General features: G+C 42.1%; 1 protein-coding gene across 2 annotated transcripts in view; it reads left to right on the top strand.

The window, feature by feature from the left end:
* The window catches only part of ephb6 (eph receptor B6), a 35,800-nt gene that overhangs the window by 20,726 nt on the left and 2,788 nt on the right, over positions 1-12,286 (top strand). Inside the window, exons 6-16 of one of the 2 annotated variants that reach the window (XM_023426321.2) lie at positions 7,556-7,711; positions 8,130-8,401; positions 8,865-8,946; positions 9,738-9,862; positions 9,968-10,130; positions 10,420-10,531; positions 10,649-10,704; positions 11,169-11,285; positions 11,382-11,629; positions 11,740-11,958; positions 12,045-12,194. In XM_023426321.2, the coding sequence (XP_023282089.1) occupies positions 7,556-7,711; positions 8,130-8,401; positions 8,865-8,946; positions 9,738-9,862; positions 9,968-10,130; positions 10,420-10,531; positions 10,649-10,704; positions 11,169-11,285; positions 11,382-11,629; positions 11,740-11,958; positions 12,045-12,194 (1,700 nt within the window). Of the gene's footprint in view, positions 1-7,555; positions 7,712-8,129; positions 8,402-8,864; positions 8,947-9,737; positions 9,863-9,967; positions 10,131-10,416; positions 10,532-10,648; positions 10,705-11,168; positions 11,286-11,381; positions 11,630-11,739; positions 11,959-12,044; positions 12,195-12,286 lie in introns of both variants that reach the window. The other variant, XM_087179332.1, reaches the window with a different exon arrangement.

Below are 12,286 nucleotides of genomic sequence, written 5' to 3' on the forward strand. Positions count from 1 at the left end.
GCAAATGATAGACCTTACTGCACTGAACGTATGCATTGGTCAGGAGCTGTAATTAAAAACACAGCAGTCTGCAAAATGTAGCTTGAACAGCTCTGAGAAGAAAAAAAAAAGACTTTATCAAGAGTTAACTGACATTCATCTCCAGTTACTGCAAGTGTGTCATCATAACCCACATGTATTTTATTCAACACACATTATATTTAGTACATTCACCAGAACCCTTTGAAGATGAATTGATGTGCATTTCTTTTCCCATTTTTCATTATTTCATTGAATTGTATCAGGCTACTTGCTGTTTCATTAAATCACTGCAATGTAAATTAATGCTGTTTGATGGCCATGTGAGAATACTAAACCCAGCGCAGCTCTGCCCCCTCATGCAAGACATAATTTTTAGGGACAAATAATGGACTCTAGCTCCCCCCTTCTCTCAGTCCCGTGTGAAAATGAATATCAGTGTTAAATGATTGCCTTTAACTACACACGGCTCTAATAGCTTTCTATTTTTATATTCAACGGCTGCTCTATAATATATTTCTTTATTTATGAGGGTGGAGTGTTATGACAAGGAATTGTCATAACACTCCACCCTACAAAGTAAATAAGGTTAGTACAGGGGTGAACTATTGTGCTTTTGTCTTGATAAGGTGCTTGTTACATTAGATTCATTTGCCATTAACATTTGATGCTTTTGTCCAAAGAGATATTAAAGGTGTACTAGAGATTGTAATCTCTTTGGTGATCCTTTATCTTTTTATCTGCTAAACTAAGATGGGGAACATAAACATTATGCTTCCTAATCATTAGCATGTTGTGGGCATGTCAACATGCTGATTTTAGTATTTAGCTCAAAGACCAAGAACGTGTCTGAGTCCAGCCTCACAGGCTGTAGACTGTGACTTTGAGACGTTAACACATGTGGACCCAAAAGCTGGGAGAGCGATGGGCTGTGTTTCATTGTGAGTAGGATCATGCATAGTCCAGTAATTGTCCTGTCAGAGCGGAGTAGGTTTATTATGTGCTCAACACAGCATACCCTTAGAGATACAAGTTCATGGAGGACAGAGACTGTCTATTGTTTTGTATTCATATGTTTGCACCATTTGGCTTTTTTCCCTAAAAACATGAGGAAGAGTTTAGACTTCAGTGTCTTGCTCAAGGACAATTTGACACAGACAGCAGGAGGCAGGAGTGGAGTCACCTACCCCGTTACTGATGGCTTATGCATTGTATCACCTGAGCTAGCTCTGTACTATAGTGTACTATAGGGCAAAGAATTTAACATTCAAAATTGAAACTCTTGTGCTTTTCAGGAGTGTGTGTGCATAGACATACTTGATGTAATGTTTTCCCAACTGATTTTATTTTATAAATGACACAATAACATGTGACATTACCAAAACTTTTGTAACTTTAGCAGAAAATTGCGTGTACATATGGGACCCTGCTGCTCATAGTAAAAAGCTGATTCGAAAGTAGGTTTTTAAGGTGTTTAAAACACTCACTAACAGACTTATCCTGTTTTGTTTTGGTGTGGTTTGTTTTTTTTGTAATTTTTATTTTACAGTTTTTCTTCCACTGTAACATCAGAACTTAGATGATCCCAAATCAAAATGAATCACTAGAAATGACAAGAACACTTGAGAAGAACTGGTAAGAAAAACTTCCACCTTGTGTGTGATACTTGATTATTCTGATAAGTCAGACTCACCAAAACAACACTGCACCATTTGGACTGATGATATATTGAGTAGCCATCTGAAACACTTACAAAAACATGTCCGGCATTTTGGCAGACAGACATTAAAAGATCATTACTCAATTATTAATGAAGCTGTTTATCTCAAGCAAGTCTGAAAGAACATTTGGTTTCTGTATGAACACTGTGACATTCAAAGCTCACTTTTGGGCTACGCTCGTCTCCAGTCTTTTGAAAAATGTTTAGGGCAGTGGCAGATGAAAAGCAACAGCTATCTGCTGTTATTTCATTTTCCTGCCAAACAACAGAAGGATGTTTTTCTCCTTTGACATTTGCATCCCACAAGGGAGATGGAGAGGCGGAGAGCACGGGCGGAAACACGACCGAGCATGAGACACAATTACACCTGTTCAGCCAAACATAAAACAGTCCTTTAGTTGTGGGCTCCTGGAGCTGGTCCGAGCTGGCCCTACATCACCCTCAGACAAGCCTCCTCCTTCTGTTTGATTCCTCCCAAATATTAAGCCACTGTTGAGGATTTGGGACAGGGATTAATGCCGAAAGCTGTAACGGGCTTTGAGTTAATTTGGACCCATGTTGGTATTTTCTGTGGCGTGCGGCTGTGTTGTGACATTGAAATATTCAACATGTCAGATTGTCCCGATTTGTCACCCAGCGTGCTCACTCTTAGCACAGACACATCCACTAACTATCCTGAGGCACGATATTGTAAAAAAACAAGAACATGTGGCCGGGGGAGAAAGTGAAGTACAACTGAAAGTGTGATATTGTTTTGAGTGAGCTGTGTGACTCAACTCTGGTCAGCATGGGCATTTTCCTGAAAGTAGACAGATCTATTTTTTTCCTGTAAGACTGTTTTTTTTTCACCCCCCATGTTATGTCAAGTGGACACTTACCAATTACCAATGTTGACATTCAAATCCTGCTCCAGTCTATTAATAAAGGTCAAGCTCTGGGCAAACCACACTTAATTGAAATGATCAGTGAGATAGAGTATTGACTGTTGGCTAGACCTCACTGTAATGACAAATGAACCTGAACTACATCACATCAGCTGTCGGTGGAGCAAATTTATTGAGCACATCGAGTCATCAAGCAGCAAGAAGGCTTGTTTTAGCCATGTCGTTTTTTAATCCGAGGATTTTAGAAAACACAGAGGTCATGAATCCCAATTGTTCAAGTACTTGGGGCTTAACTAGCCAATGAAAAACACACAAATTTTATGGTTTTCACATTATATTTAACACTTTCTGTAAATTCTGTTTCTACATGATAATCTAAATACTGTTTCAAAGAAGGCTCCAGGTGCCAGGAGCATTATTCTGGTAGAGCAATACTTCTTTATCATAACATTTTTGCCTATTTAAAGATTTTGACTCATGACTATCAGATTCACCTTTTTAAAAAAAAAAAAAAAAACTACCACGTGTAATTTGTCTGTAATTGCTGATTAAATACTTCCCCTCACATCTTTACAATCCCTACGTTCACAGAAACAATACTGAGGACATGATCTCATTGTCCTCAAGGGGCAGATTTAGTCTTATTTTAATCTAGAGTCAGTATCATGATGATGAGGTAAGATGTCTTGATCGTGCTCATGAAACTTGCAGGGCGAAAGCAGCTTGCAGAAGAAAAAGCAGTATTTTAAAGTATTTAGCACACTGAAAATGGCAAAATCCTTAAAGTGTAATGAGGCAAACATCCATGTGAAAGAATAACAGCCTAAATATACACATAAAATTACAAACCCACTTACAATTAGAATAATTTGCATTATGTAACCTCCTAATTGTGCATGGAGGTGCACATAGTTTAGGTTTTGTCATGGATGATGGAAATCATTGGTGGTCAAAAAGTTTCCTCATTAAATATTTGGGAACTTGCAATATTCAGTGTATAAGCCACAGTACCCGCTCGTCCTTTTTTCCTCTTCCCCTTAGATTCCTGCAAACATGTAGGATTTGTCTTAAACATGCCACTGAATTTAATATTCTGCACTAGAAAACAGCGAAGGAAGTATCTTCTTTGGCGCTGTTTAAATAAAGTTCAGCTTCCAGCTTTGCTCCAGAGTATTTCATGGGTTGTAAAGAGCGACTTGTTTATGTGAGAAAATCCAACAAAGGATTACTTGCCTTTGCGTATGGCAGTGTGCTGCTGGAGCTTAGAACGGATGACATTTGAGTGTATATGATTCTGTGTCTGTCCGTTTCCAGGCTGCGCTCAACGACACAATGTACAAAACAACGAAGGATGGAGGGACGCGGGGGACGGCATATACAGTCTGAACCGTGTGTACCCACCTCTCCTGTTGTGTGGCCGCATCTGCGATCAAGCTTATGTGTGTGTCTGAGAGAGAGAGAGAGAGGGAGGGAGAGAGAGAGAGAGAGAGAGGGAGAGAGAGATTATGCTGGAAGCCAAAAGAGGGAATGAGTGCATGAAAGAGGGAAGAGAGAAAGAGAGAAATTAGGTCAGTGATCTACATACCAAAGTATTATGTTAACGTCAAATTACTCACCTCATTGCTGTCTTTTTTCTATTTCTGTTTATCTCTTCAGAGATGAATATTTGTTTTCAATTGCACTCGTGTTCTTTCTATCCATCCATCCATCCATCCATCTGGTCTCTTCCCATCACTCTTACTAATTTCATTGCCATGAACTCATCAGGTCATTGGATTAGAGTAGAATAGATTAGATTCAGTCTTTCTTGTCATTAGACTAAGTTAGTAGCAGCACAAAGTTTAGCATCTAATCCGATACAGTACAAACAGTGGCAAAACTACATGTTGTGATATTTTGAAGAAAATAAATGTAAAGAAAGAATAAAAAAACAGATGACCTAAACCTAAAGATATACAATTTATGATGAAAAAAAAATGTTTTGTTTGAAAAATTACAGAAATGAAAAATCGATTTTGAATACAGAATCATTTTCTGTTCATCAACTCATTATTTCTGCTCTAATTCTGAGTAGGTCCATGAAACATGCATCACTCAGCCATGTCTATTTGTCAGTGGATTTCTTTTTATCACCAAAGCTCAGATTAACTCCTCAGTTCTTGACGCTTCCTCCTCCCTCCCTGGTCACTACCACGGTTACTTTACGGGGGGGGGGGGGGGGGGGCGAAGAGGTTGCAGATGAAGCAGAAGGGTAGAGGGCTTGGCCTCTCATTGGCTGCTGTCATCAGGTGGATGAGGATGGGAGGAAGAGGAGGAGGGGGCTGAGTTGTTACCAGAGCTCGTAACAGTAGCGTTGAGAGGCTTTGTGGCAAAGTCGTGTTTCATGTCAGAGCCGTAGGAGAACACGTCTGTTAATGTGCAACTGGGACATAAATGATGGAGGAAGGAGGATATTTCCCTCTTTTCCTCTGTTGTCGTTCGCATGCTGTCTTTCCCTCTCCGTTTCCTCGTTTTTTTTTACCCATCATCTGGCACTCATTTACATAATCCTACTGTTGATCCTACAGCTGTCTTGGACTATCCATCTTCATGTTTACTTTTCACTTTTTCAGTTTATTCGCCCTCTGTGATCTCTCGACGTCCATTTTACTTTTCTTTCTCCCTTTTCCTCTTCTCACCTGTTTGAAAGCAAAGTCAGCTCTCAGAGCCAAGTGAGAACATAGAAAGCCTTTTATCTGTTTATTCTATCTTACCTTCTTATCTTTTCCTCCTATTCTCTCGTACACACACATGCATCCACACACACATTCACCAGGTCAAATTTAAGACATGTTCTTGACAAGGTTATATAAATAAAGTCAGGGGTTCACTCTCTGATCATGAACGACAAACACACACACCCTCCCCCTCATCCGCCAACTGTAAGAGCACTTTAACACTCTTCAGATACGTATGAGAGGGTCCTTCTTTTAAGCTGCTGGCTCAGGTGTTATCCGGTGTGCCATTTACACACTCAAAAGATACAAGAGAGCCTCTCTGTATGAGAATATACACACACTCTACATTTAGCTTACAGACAAAAGGACCCCTTTTTGAACGATGCAACCTTTAGTTGACATTACTTCAGGCATTCACAAACACGCACACAGTGTGCAAATGGCAGCGGACCAACCCAGAGGCCAGTGCTCTCAATATTCTTATAGTCCCGCTCAGGACAAGCACTCGAGGCTCTGGCAGGTGGCAGCACGAAGTGAAGTGTGTGTCACCTTGACCTCCGTGCTCAGCTGTCCTGCTGTTGACATTAACAATTGGCACATTTCACAGATTTTCCATCGTAAAACACATCAGTTCAGGACAACAGCCCGCAGGTTCAAAAGGTATTTTTAATGTGTGTTTGTGTGCATGCGTGCGCACACAACCTTGTTTTACTACATTTGTGTGGTCAAAAAAACAGGAGTCCACAATATTTGTAGGGCCTGACAGCTTTGTGGGGACCAAAGCGTTCAACCTCACATGTTTAAATGGCTGTTTGAGGGTTAAGACAGGTTCCAGGGTTAGAATTAGGTTTAGGATGGGTTAGGGTTAGGCATTCAGTCACGATGGTTAAGGAGCAAGGAAATGCATTATGCCAATGATAGGTCCCCAAGAATAGACAGTAGCAAGACATTGATGTGTGTGCACTTGTGCATGCATCCGTGAGTGTGTGTGTGTGTGTGTGTGTGTGTGTGTGTGTCTGAGAGAGACAGAAAAAACAGAGAGAGAGAAATAATTGTGGATGCATTGAACTTGAATTTGTTGAATTGAATTTTTGGGAACACATTTTGGTAATGCTCAGTATGAAGTCACTTTACTCGAGGCGGCACAAAAAGTGTTGGTAATGGTCTGATAGTCATGAAGTACTGAAGGGACTATAGAAACAAATGGGGTGTTCAGCAGCTGATTCAGAGTCATTCAGGAGCGACTCCTGTTATAGTCCTCAATGTGGAGTCATTCAGGAAACACTTGTCAGTGATACATTGATGATACTTACTCTGGTTTGTTTCTCACTCATTCCTCAGTAACTACTCATAATATTGTGTGTTTAACATATTGTAAAGTGTTAACATATATATTTTTAAAGGATTGCACCACTTGATTTCAGAACAATTGTACATATCCTTATTACTGCATTATTAAAATGGTCCATATTGATTTGCAGCTTCATACTGACATGAGAGTGGTCCCAATCTTCTCATCTTTCCCAAAACTGCAGGGTCAGTGTGGTCATTTTCAACTTGTGTGTGTGTGTGTGTGTGTGTGTGTGTGTGTGTGTGTGTGTGTGTGTGTGTGTGTGTGTGTGTGTGTGTGTGTGTGGTTTTGCTGCTCTTTGCTAACGTGGACCACTTCCTCTGTAAACACAAGTAAATGACTGTGCTGGACAAAGCCAATAACAAACAACAGGCCGCTGTGTTTCAGATGAACCTTTGACTCAAAGGGAAGCACAAGCCACAGGCTGAAATTGATGCTTTACCCAAAAATAGTATCTGCTGTTTGATTTTGTGCAGGGAACAACCGACCACATTAGAATTATACAAACAGTGTATACAAAAACATGTATAACAAAAAAGACATGGTATTTGTGCTTCATTTATTCTGAACCTTTTATATTCATACATCCGTTCATCAATGAATCTGTGATCATAAACCAAACAGTTGACAAAACAATCTTATCTCAAGGAGCCACTAACTCAGTTGTTGCCGAACATTCGACCAAGATGTCATGGAGCCTCCATTATCTACGTAGAGTTCTTGTTGTTTTTTCTTGGTACAAGTTTTCAGTGTTCTTTCTTTTGGACACCAGTGACTCAGAAGGAACAGTGATTACTTTATTTAATTGATTATAATATGTGTATGAGGCTCAACCCTCCTTGTGTTTCTTCTTGTCTCTCTGCAGCCTGTGCTGTGGGCTACTTCAAGTCTGTTTCGGGCTCTGTTCCCTGCTCGGTGTGTCCCTCCAACAGTAGAACCAGCCAGGAGGGGTCGAGTATGTGTGAATGTCGCAGTGGCTTTTACCGGGCAGCCAATGATGCCAACTCTTCTGCCTGCACAAGTGAGCTTTGTCTGTTTGTTTGTTTGTGCCTGGCTCCCTGGGAGGTGTTCAAGGGGCCTCAGTGGAGTCCTTTGTCATTTACTCAGACTGTGAGAACCAACATGTACAGTCAGTGACCAGAATTCATCCTCTTTTTTTTTTTTTTTAAATCACAATATAATGGGAATCTAATTGCACCAGCTGAAAAATAAATGCTTGGTATTTAGTTTCTGTGGCCGCTTAGCTTAAATTGTCTCGCTGCCAAACTCTGTTTTATAAAGTTCTTTCCATTACGTGTGCTCTGTTAAACATCTTTGCCAGCATGCAGCTTCTTTCATATCTTAAACTTTTTAGCAGATGCTTCCATCCTCCATCCTTCGCTTACATTATGCATGTCAAACCCCTTCCCGTTGTCTCGATCTCTCTGTTTTCTCCTCAGCTCCTCCATCTGCTCCGGTCTCTGTATCCTGGGAGTATGAGACCGGCGATGGCGGGGTGTCTTTAAGGTGGCGCCCCCCAGTGGACATGGGAGGCCGCAGCGAAGTGTGGTATGGGGTGGTGTGTCGCATCTGCCCCTCACCCACCTTCTCTAACCCGGCAGCATGCTCCTGGTGTGGGGAGGGTGTCACCTTCAGCCCCTCCCAAACCAACCTGAAACAAACCAAGGTCACCCTCAACAACCTGCTGACCAGAGTCACTTATCTCATACAGGTACTGTCTGCTAAAGACACAAACCACTCTCTGTTATCATCTTGTAAATGAGAAATTTTATGAGAATTGGTTTTAACCTGAGTTTCTTGCTACACTGGGTTGCTGGTGAATGTTTGGAGTGAATCAATGGAGCCGGTTGAAAGTTGTTTTTAAGAAATTTCTGTGAATGGTGAAAGATTTTCTGGAGCCACAGAGGCGGCAGGTCCTTTCTGCTGTATTACTCCAAGAGTTCCACATCAGCAAATACACAATAACATTTATTATTTAGCTTGGCGTAGCTAAACTAAATCATCGCTTATTTCTTATTCATAATGGGCAGATATTTCCCATTTACTGGTGTTTGTTGACTGAGCGACAGAGCCACACATGTGAGGCTTTGTTTCTCAAACACTGAAGCATGTGATACAAGTCGATAGAAAGAAGCTTTGTGTGTCATGTCTGTGTGTGTTCTTCTTATTTACAGGTGCAAGCCATGAATGAGGTGTCAGCTTTGAGTCCTTTCTCAGCTCGATACACAAGCATCAATTTCACGACAAGCCAGTCAGGTGAGCTTGGGAGAGAGACAATGAAAAAGATGAGATGAAAGAGAGAGAGATGCTCTGATGATGATGTTAGTGTAGATGCTGTGTGTGTGTGTGTGTGTGTGTGTCTGTGTCTGTGTGTGTGTGTGTGTGTGTGTGTGTGTCTGTCTGTGTGTCTGTCTGTCTGTCTCGGGTTTCTCCCCCTCCTCCTCCCCTCCTTCTCCCTCTTTCTCCCTGTCTCTCCCTGCTCCATCTTTTCTGCCACTGCTCTTTGGACAGGAGGTTGCTCGAGGTTACAATATCCTGTCAGATCTCATTATAGTCACTGTGGAGGAAGAAAGGGACAAATGAGAAATGGGAAGACAAAAAGACAGACAGAAAGAGACAGACGAGAGGGCAGAGGAGAGGAGAATGGGGCATTTGTTCAGGCAAAGTACACCATTATACAATTTTCCAAGAAATTGATCAAGATTTATTAGAACTTTCAATCATCCTAAATGATCTAAAATCTTTGTGTTTGCGCTCTCAGAGTTTATTGATTAAATGAGTGGCATGCCAGATAAGTTCCCTTTAGCCGGTCTAGCCAGCACAGTGACTGTAACTAGATCCTGCTCAGTGCTCCATGAAAAATTCCCACTCCGGTTTCATGCTCACTAAATGTCCTCGACAGGCTCTGCAACGCTGCCCCCATGTGGTCACCGTCACTTTCAACAAAACTGTTGTTCAAAAGTTGTGGGATGATTTGGAGGGAGGTTAACCTTTCCTCAGGGAAAACTTCAGTCTAGCTCATGCATCAGTCTTCTGTTGTTGATCAGTTCCAAGTACAGTTCCCATGATGCACCAGCTGAGTCGAGCCCCAGACTCCATCACTCTTTCGTGGCCTCAGCCAGACCGGCCCAACGGAGACATCCTGGAGTACCAGCTCAGATACTATGACAAGGTACACTCAGTGAACAGTCACACCGCAGATGCACACACAAACCCGTTTATATACTGTACATGCTTTACATGCGTGAGGGTCACCACCTTCTTCTGCGTCCCTCAGGGGTCAGATGTGGACAGCGCAGCGAGTGTGTACAGTGAGACCAACACTGTGACCGTCAACTCTCTGATTCCAGGCTCCATCTACGCCTTCCAGATCAGGGCTCGAAATGAACGAGGCTACGGCCCCTACAGCAACACCATCTACTTCACCACACTGCCTCTTGGTACTACACTTATTTAAAGCCAGTGAAATCCATTTGACTTTACTTTACTATGATTAACACTCAACCGAACTGTTGGTTTCATATTTACGGTAAAATTAACCCTTAATAATCTACAGAAGAAAGATCCTTCATGAGTGTGAGACAACATATAAACAAATGCAACATGTCAGAAACATAGGAAAGTATAATAATATACTGCATACACCTGCAATAGAAACAGTAGAGTACTTTAAGATTGTGTAGTTGATGACCTTTCTCGATGACACACATCACGTTTCTCCCACAGAAGAACATTCACAGCAGATCCAGAACCGGCTTCCTCTGCTGGTCGGCTCAGTGATGGGTGGGGCGGCGTTTCTCCTTGTTGTGGCAGCCATTGTGGTTGTGGTGGTATTCCGCAGGTAGGTGGTCCGTGTATGCAAAAAAAATCAGGAGTGTGATGTTGAATGTTGTGATGATGGTGAAGTTTTTAATCATCATGCGCACGCTCATGTAGTTTGTTTGTTTTTCCATGGCAGTAAGAGGAGAGAGAGTCCGTACAGCGACAGACTCCAGAGGTACATCAGTAACCGAGGTGAGCAAGGGTATTTTTAATTTTAATGTATTTTATATTAGTTTATATTTAATTTAGTCAAATTATTTATTTTAAGGTGAGGCATTTGCTTTGTGCAAAAGGCCACTTATTAAAACAGCATTTGAAATGATTTGGAGAAAAAGGGCGTACTTAGTGACTAATAAAGTTTGGTTTTCATTTGTTTAACAAAAAATTATATTTTATAGATATAAAATAATTAATTTTATGTAAAGTTTTTCCCGCTAAAAACAAACCGTTTGTTATTTCGCCCAAAAAAGAGAAGGTCGCTTAATATTTTTCTGAATGAATGAAACAGATCTTTACATGTTCTTACAGTATGAAGTTTCATTTATGGTGTAAAAGGTCTTTTTTACAATCATCCCAACCCAGTGTCATGATAATACATTTGTGTTTAAATGTCAAAAATGAATGAATATAAAATACTAATGGTATTTTCATTCCAGGAGGAGTAAAGTATTATGTGGACCCATCCACTTATGAGGACCCTAGTGAGGCAGTCAAAGAGTTTGCCCGTGAGATAGATCCCACTCACCTCAAGATTGAGGAGGTGATTGGTTCAGGTAGGCCTGACACTCTCTCGTTCCTTTTAAATCTCGCTGTAGTCATGTGACAGCTGTCAGCACAGTGTAATCTGCTCCACCTCCTCTCTACTCCAGCTCAGTTCGGTGAGGTTTCTCGAGGTCGTTACCGTCCGGTGGGTCGCAGGGAGGTGCTGGTGGCGGTGAAGACTCTGCGCTGGGGGGCGTCCGACAGGGAGAGGGGAATGTTCCTGAGTGAAGCAGGAGTCCTGGGCCAGTTTGACCACCCTAATGTGCTGAAACTGGAGGGTGTGGTCACTCGCAGCCCCCCAGAGAGGATCATCACTGAGTTTATGGAAAACGGGCCGCTGGACGCGTTCCTCAGGGTGAGAAAAACAACACACTGTCAACAGTTTCCATCTGTGTGGTGTTTCACTATGCTATAAACCAAAAACTGTCTTTTGCTGCCCTGATCCTACCATCTTAATTCCTTCAGGAGAATGAGGGCCAGTTCAGTGTCCTCCAGCTTGTTGGGATGCTCAGGGGGGTTGGTGCAGGCATGCGTTACCTCTCTGAGAGAAACTTTGTCCACCGGGACCTGGCGGCAAGAAACGTGCTGGTGAACTCCAACCTGGTCTGTAAGGTCTCCGACTTTGGCCTGTCCCGTCTCATGAGGGGCCTGGACCATAACATACCTACGTACACTGCCTCACTGGTACGTTCTGGAACAGGGAGTTTTCTTTGCTTTGGCTTTCATCGGTCACTGCTTCACTGCCTCTGTCCTCTGTTGTCCTCTATCAGGGCAGTAAGATTCCTGTGAGGTGGACGGCACCAGAAGCATTTCAGCATCGCAAGTTCAGCTCAGCTAGTGATGTCTGGAGCTTCGGCATTCTGATGTGGGAAGTGATGTCATACGGAGAGCGTCCGTACTGGGACATGAGTAATCAGGAAGTGAGTACGAAGGGGAATTTAGCCTGAGCAGGAGAAGTCACGCTAAATTAGTGATGGAGATGCATTCAAAGCCTTAACTTAAGTCTAACCAC

This window comes from Seriola lalandi, unplaced genomic scaffold (genome assembly GCF_002814215.2).
Source record: "Seriola lalandi dorsalis isolate HSWRI2012SDOR001 ecotype SW California unplaced genomic scaffold, Sedor1 jcf7180002054825, whole genome shotgun sequence".
Classification (NCBI taxonomy): domain Eukaryota; kingdom Metazoa; phylum Chordata; class Actinopteri; order Carangiformes; family Carangidae; genus Seriola; species Seriola lalandi.